The sequence below is a fragment of the Apium graveolens genome, chromosome 4, assembly GCF_009905375.1.
Source record: "Apium graveolens cultivar Ventura chromosome 4, ASM990537v1, whole genome shotgun sequence".
Taxonomy (NCBI): domain Eukaryota; kingdom Viridiplantae; phylum Streptophyta; class Magnoliopsida; order Apiales; family Apiaceae; genus Apium; species Apium graveolens.
Genome location: NC_133650.1, coordinates 277,180,945 through 277,188,911, shown reverse-complemented (window position 1 = coordinate 277,188,911; position 7,967 = coordinate 277,180,945). Strand labels below are relative to the sequence as shown.

Below are 7,967 nucleotides of genomic sequence, written 5' to 3'. Positions count from 1 at the left end.
CCGAGGCAAGATCTTTGATCATTCCCTTTTTGAGTTGTTGTTTGTTTTAATTTATTGATAGTACTTGAACAATTTGATTCCTTTTTGCATTTGACAATCTCTTTCCTTTTGTAGTGGCCATAACTGAACTTAAAATTAAAGCATCACTTGGATCTCCTGGATATTCTCCTGAATTTGAAAATGTAGCTGCTATTTTTTTTATCTTTGATAGATGGAGTGTATTTATATGTATATTTTGAGAACATAATTTGTACATGTGTCAGCTTGCTATTTATAGTATCTCTATTTTTTACTTTTGGAGCCAAATTTTGGTGGAGCCAAATTGTATTATAATTTGGGTGGGCTGTTATGTTACTTTCCCCCCATCAGCTATTTTTTTTTGAAGTAAACGTACTTGCATTAAACAACTAAATCAGACTCAAGTACATGATTTAAGAAAATAGGAGGAGTGACATGCTACTCTCCAAGGTCAGACATAGAATGTGCAGTTCGAGCAAGCTCAAGAGCCACACAATTCGCAGATCTAAAAGCAAATTTAACTAGCACATGATTAAAGTGCTTTAAAACTAACTTACAATCACCCACAATAGTGTTGAAGTAAGCACAACCTTCCTCACCATAACAAGCCGAAGCCAAACTCTGAGAATCAGTTTCAAAAATGCATCAGTCCAAACTCAGTTGCCTTGTCCATATGATTGTTTCCTTTAAACTTAATGCCTCAGCCTTCTTTGGACTCCAATTTCCTCTAATATGACCACATCTTGCTCCAATGAATTGCCCTTGAGAGTTCTGAATTACACATCCAAAACCAATGTACCCATTACAAGCTCCTGCTGCATCCACATTGACTTTACGCCAATCTTTAGGTGGCTTTCTCCATTTCTTATCAGCTATGACATTCCTACCAGACTGATTCTTCACCTGCACTTCATGAGCTTTCTTCCAATCCTATAACAAGTTCATTGCAGTTGCTTTAACTCCAAAAGCTGATCCATTTGCCTTATCCCAAACCCATTTATTTCTCCGATTCTATATGCTCTAACATATCAAACAAAACCATATGCATTGATCCCTTGACACACTATCAAACATACATCTCATCCCATCAAACACAGACTCATCCTACATAATCGTGTTTAACACCTGGCAACCAGATAGCTGCCAAACCATTTTAGCAAAATCACAATGAAACAAAACATGCATATCCCTTTCTTTACCAGTATGACACCATGGACAACTATCACTGATATTGAATTTTTTTGTTATTAAAGCCGCAACTGTTGGTAAACATCCCTTGTAGACTCTCCAGACAAAATTTGCCACCTTTCCAGGCATCCGCAATGACCAAAGTTTCTTCCAAAAAGACAAATGAGTAGCGTCATGCTCTCCTTGCAACCATCTGTAACAACTTCGCACTGTAAACTTACCGTCTTCATCCCTTAACCAAAACCAGGTATCTTCACACCTAGCTATAGGGATAGAAATTTTTCTTATTAACTCAATATCTCTGTCATTAAAGATATCGCAAAGCACCTCCTCATCCCAATTTCGCCCTTCCATATCCATTAAACATTGCACTTTAGTATCTCTGAGTTGTACTCGCATATCAGTCGACACACACCCATCCTCTTTATCTGGTGACCAAGGTACTTTCCATACATATGTAGATGCTCCATCACCAATCCTTCGACGACAACTTGCTTTCAGAATGTCCTTAGTAGTCAAAATACTACGCCAAATATAGCTGGGGCTCCCACCAATCTGAACATTCAGAGAAATCAACTTTAGGATAGTATTTAGCCTTCATAATGACAGACACAAGAGGATTACAATTATTCAGCAGCCGCCATCCCTTCCCAGCATAGAAACACCCCCATTAGCTAATTATTTTGTACCCTTATATTAAATTAATGCTTTACTACTGCTTGTGTCACTTATTTTATTGATTATTGTGTAGTGCCTTGTACTCCGTGCCCGCTTAGTTATGTAAACATCTCAATGGGACAGAGGGAGTAATTGATTTGGATCTGTTTAAGTGTTTGAGTTTTATTTTATTTTTGGCTATCGAGTAAAAATGCCAACTCTAATATGCGTCCCCCTCTGAACAAAATACAAATTTTATGAAATAGCAAAAGAACAAACTTGATGTTTAAAATAGTTTAAAATGTTGAAATAAGACTGTGCATAACTTATAAGCTTTGTTTGGCTCTAACTTATAAGTTGATTTATAACTTATAAATCCGTAATAATTTATTAATAAGTATTTGTCGACCTAATTTATAAATCGAATTTACAATTTATAAGCTGATAAGTTGAATATCGTTAAGGACATATTTTTTCTCAACTTTTTTTAATTTTTTATTAACTTTAGTTTTAAAATACTTTTATAATTTAAAATTTTCGAATTAAGATAATTGTATTTAAAAATAATTTATTTTAATTTATTTCAGTAAAAAAATTTCTGACTTATAAATAAAATTATTAACACTGGTATAACTTTTAAATATTAATCTATTTAAAGTCAGATTTTAAGTTATAAATTATTTATTTTAAAATTTACCAAGCCAAACACCTACGTGGACAGCGTTAAGATTTCCTCTTTGTTTCATCTTATAGCATGAAATCGAGTCCACGTGAAATTAGGTGACATGCTAATTTGCTAAATAGGAAGAGAGGGGGTAAATAAACAGCTATTATGGCTGTCCATAAGGTTAACAAATATAGTAAAACGTAAAAACAACCAAGACCTGAAGAGCAGGAACAAATATAGTGCATTTCCCTATGACTAGCTATAATTAACAATCCTCTTCATAGCAGCAGCAGAACAGCTGATCATCCATATGTAGCCATAAGGGTCCATCACCTTGCTTGCGCGCCCACCACCAGCTTTAGCTATTTCCCCAAGAGTAATAGCGCCGGCCATCACCGCCTTCTCCACAGCAGCATCGATTTCCTCGGTCTCCAAGCAGAAAGTGCTTCTCATTTTGCTTTTCAATCTAGACCAAATAATACACCTTTATTAGGACAATTGAGTTTACCAAGAGTACGAGAAAGAGAATCAACTATTAATATAATGAAATCCATAAGAGTATATGAATTATTTCGCATATGCATATGTACACAAAATTCAGAAAAATATATTATTTGAATAAACTGAATATAAAGATACTAATAGACAGAAGGAATGTTACAGAAAGTAACTAGGGTCATCTTCATTAAAGTTAATATTTTTAATCCTCTACTTATACAAAATTCAGATAAAATTAGACGAATAAAACATATACAAAGAGATCAAAAGAGAGAAAGGGGGTTAATTACAGAACGTATTGGAAGTCGTATCTGGTAATGTCAGTTACGACGAAAGTAGTTGAACCAAGCTTGAGGTGAGCAGATATAGTAAGCATAGGCTCTTGACCCCACAATACTTTCCATTGAGAGACACGTTTAACCTCTTCAGCGCCAAAAGCAGCCTTATAGAAATTTACAGCGTAGCTTGCTTGCGGAGCCTCCACGAATAGATGTGGCTTCAATCTCGAAACTGTCACTTCCTTCGGAGTCTCCGGGCACAGCTGTGACAAAAGGCTGGGCTGAGGAAAGGACATTATGAACTCATTCAAACTAAACATGACCCAAAAGAGAAAATATGAGCTTATTTAGAAAATCTGAACTAGGGTTTACAAAATTTTGCTGATCGAGAATGTTACAAGTTTGTGTTGAGACAGAAATGAAAACTTGTGTTGAGCAAGATGAAACGATAAAAAGCTCTACATCAGATCCAGATATAGGTAGCCGGGATGATCACGTGAACCAACATGGTCATTCATTTTAGGAAAAATAACTTTTGATTTTTTATATTATTTGTCTAAACCGTTTTTTCTAAATGCAAATAAAAATATACTACTCTAGATTACCTTTTTTGTTTTTCTCAACAGATATATTTCTCTCCTTAAATATATAGAATGGTGATACGATACTAATAGCATCTGCAATATTTTTAAAACAAATAGCAAAAGTAAGATATAAATCAGGAATATTCTTTGATTAATTGATTCAGATATATCTTTTAAAAGATAGGATGACCACCTCACAGCTGGCTAAACGGAAACAATTAAATCCTTTTTTGAATATTTTTTTATTTACTTTTTGAATAACAAAAGAATATTAGAAAAAAACATGCATGTAGCGGACCAATCGCTAGCTCATGATGTATTCTCTGTTGTATCTGTAATCTCAAACATTGTTTGGTTATTACAGGCGTTTGTTGATGGATCAGGTGGTGACTTGGTCTTACTATTTTCTTGGAGGTTTTCGAGCAACTATTTGAATAAGAAGTGGTAGAGGTAGTTTAGGAATGTTATTGGCAGTAGTGGTCCTAGATTGTAGTTGTTTATGTTCCTCTGTAATTTCCTCTTATATGCACTGATTATCACCATTAATAAAAATCAATCCAACGTCTTTTACATTCCAAACACTCTGAGCATATCAGTACTAGTTAATATTTGTAGTTTATTTACAATATTCTCGTGTACTTGGTATACTAAGATATTATTTACTTTTTGAATAACAAAAAACATATTTGAAAAACATGTAGTGGAACAACCTCGTGCTAACCCACATGTCTAGATGTTTTTTTTGACAAATATTTTTTATTGCCTTAGAAATGATGGTTCTCATAAATTTTTGGATAAACGTTGATCAAATTTATGACGACTTTCGAGTAAGTATGATCAAATTCATGACGATCTTGGATATGTAATAATCAAATTCATGACAACAAAGGGATAAACTCTTAACTTATCCAACCTTGGTGTGTCTTGATGTATTCTCATTTATTCATATACTTCCATTTATTTGAAATATTATCAATGAGTCTTGCGAGGTAATTCAAAATATCTAATTTAAAATTTTAAAAATATTTTAATAACTGCAAAAATATTAATATAACATCTTTTTTTTATTGTAGGTAACCCGTAGCCGCTACCTTTGGGTGCGCATTGAGTAAACCCTTCTAATTAATGCAATAGCCTTCTTAGAATTAATTATAATAAGAAATTTCCTCTATACCATTACTTGATATTTTAAATAGACCGGTTTCTTGATAATATTAAAGTAAGGTCTATAAGGTCAAAAATAAAACAATAACAAGTTTAAAATAATTTTAAGTATTTTTTCAGCCCCCTCACATAACAAATTAACAAGCTTTTAATATGCATGTATATCACCAAACTATTAGGTTCGATACATACACCATCCCAGGGCCACGATCCCAGGGCCGTCTCAACCAGTCTGAGACCCTAAGCTAAGAAATGAGGCCCTTATTTTTAATATATATCAAATTAATTAATAAAAACATCCTTACATAATAAAAAAAACTTTTACAAAAATAGTATATTAACAAAAGATTTATATTCTATTTACATATTTTTATTTTTGATTCCATAATACATGGTACATATCATAGTAAACTCTCTTAATATATATTTTTATTACAATTATGGTCATAATGTATATTTTTAAAATTTTGAACACATTATACGAATATGATATATAATATTTATGATAACATAATAACTATAATTTATATTTCATAAATCTTTCAATAAACTGATAAATTACTTGACTATTCTTATTATTTAAAAATAAAATGATAACTCAATTTTCTTTACTTTAATTAATTATTTTGAAAAAGTGAATACATTGCAAAAACAATTAAAATTTAGGTAGGTTTAAACTATTTATCCCTAAATTTCTTGAAAAACAACACGTTTGTTATTGGTATTAAAGAGCACATTTTTTCATAAACTAATAAGTCCTAGCAAATTTAACAACAGTTAAGTAATATTTTTGAAAAACTAATTGCACACATATCACAAGAGTATTAATGTCATTTATTTTTTCAATTTGGTAAAAGTAAATCTAGGTTATATTTTCTAATACCAATTTGATATTATTTTTTTTGGAGAATTTTTCTATTTTACATTTTTTACCTAAAATAATTTTCTTATAAAAATAATTAATATTTATGTATATATATATATAAAGGACAAAAAATATTGGGGGTCTTGTATATGTGTGACCCTAAACCACCACTTAGTTGACTTTACTATTGAGTCGGCCCTACACAATTCAAAACTTAATTAAAGAAAAAAAGAAAAAGAAAAGAATTTTCTGGTGATAGTTGAAAATGGTATCTTGTGAAGTCCAACAGAAAAAAGAATTTTTTGGTGATTGTTGGAAAATGGTATCTTGTGAAGTCAAACAGTATATGATCTGATTAATCCTGAGTCCCAAATTACTTGAGCTGTTTCCTAAAAAATTAAAACTTCACCCCAATATTAACTCACAAAAATAAAATAGTAAATTTTAAAGTAAATATATTATAGATGAACGTTTGTCTATACTAAAATCTTATATTAATGCTATAACGAAAATTTTGTTTTTGTAAAAGATCCAAAAAAAGTGATTCATATAAAAAAAAGGAACAATGAGAGTATGAATTTGACATTTTCTCAATTGTACTTGGCCTTAAAATATAAAATGGATAGTGCATGTGAGTAGGGAGAAAGAACAAGAAAAGCAAATGATATTATCGGTTTAACTTTTACATATAATTTAAGGTATTTTGATTACATAGTTTTACTAATTATTTTTAAAAACTTTTTTTATAAAAAATTAAAATTAAAAATTTTTAATCACAAGAAAATCTAAAACACAAATAATATAACTGGACTATCAATGCACCTACACTTAAAAGTGAAAATAGGCAAATAATTTGTAAAGGATAGTAAATAGATCGATCCATACTTGCACAAAAGACTTTACACCGACTTGCATGATATATAAAAATATGATGACTGTGGACTAACCGAATAGAATTACAAAATATGATGATCATGGACTAACTGAATAAAATACTTTAGTACTTGTTTGTTATCTATTATCAGTATTGTAAAAAGCGTAAATCGGACCTAAACGGAGAGATGACCTTTTAGCGCTTAAGCGGTAAAGCGGCCGCTTAATCGGTTTTAAAAGCCGACCATTAAACGGATTATATATAATTTTTTTTATATTTTTATCCTGTTATTCATAATCAATACATACTTTTCATTAATAAGAAAAATATAATAAAATTAATAAAATATGTTGGTGACGATACTCAATCTTGAATTTTTAGTAATAATTTAAAAAATTAATTTCACAATCATCATTTGTAAAATTAGAGTTTTTCTGTTTATTTTATTTATTTATAACTAATTATTATAGAGATACATGCATGCATCATATAATACATAAACTATCCCATAAGTGATTTACTAATATCGATTAATTATTGCATACTTAATATATATATATATATATATTTATAACTAATTATTAATTAAATACATGCACGCATGCATGTATCCATATATACATACATACATATATCCATAAAAACATATGTACGTATGTACGTACATGTGTGTATATATAACAATTTAGTTAGAGATGTTATATTTTCAGAGCAGGTTCTTAATTATCAGAGCAAAATAATAAAAATATTATATTACCCTGAGTTTGTTTTTCTATTTTGGCATGTGTCAGTCATGTCTTGTCCTTTTTATTTGCTTCGAAAATTAAAAACCTAATATTCAAATAAAATTTCTCTTTTAGACTTTAGTTACTTATTCAATTTTTTTTGTCTGCAAAAAATAAAATTGTACTTATTTTTAACGTAAGTTAAATTCTAAAGACGAGAATACATAAATTATTAATTATCAAATTAATAATATAAATAAGTGAATTTTAAATATAAAGTAAAAATAAATAAAAAATATTTAATTTGAATAGCAGGTCTATAAAACATATATATTAAAAATTCTAATAATAACTATTATTATTATTATAGTAATAATAATAATAATTATTATTATTATTAATATTATTATTATTATTATAAAAAAATAAACAATATTAATACATGAGAA

At 29.7% G+C, this 7,967-nt stretch overlaps 1 protein-coding gene across 1 annotated transcript; it reads right to left on the bottom strand.

Moving 5' to 3' along the window:
* Window positions 1–2,680: 2,680 nt before the first annotated feature.
* LOC141717169 (uncharacterized protein At5g48480-like) lies at window positions 2,681–3,740 on the bottom strand. The gene is made up of 2 exons (XM_074519277.1): window positions 3,319–3,740; window positions 2,681–2,996 (listed from the first exon to the last, which is right to left on the bottom strand). Exons 1-2 carry the CDS (start codon window positions 3,624–3,626, stop codon window positions 2,786–2,788), a joined length of 519 nt encoding a protein of 172 aa, XP_074375378.1. The 5' UTR covers window positions 3,627–3,740; the 3' UTR covers window positions 2,681–2,785.
* Window positions 3,741–7,967: the final 4,227 nt, after the last annotated feature.

Bases quoted from the DNA above. Each gene is read 5' to 3' on its own strand.
- LOC141717169 (XM_074519277.1), bottom strand. From the start codon at position 3,626: ATGTTTAGTTTGAATGAGTTCATAATGTCCTTTCCTCAGCCCAGCCTT. The intron at 2,997-3,318 runs GTAATTAACCCC...TATTTGGTCTAG, and splicing joins TACGACTTCCAATACGTTCT to ATTGAAAAGCAAAATGAGAA.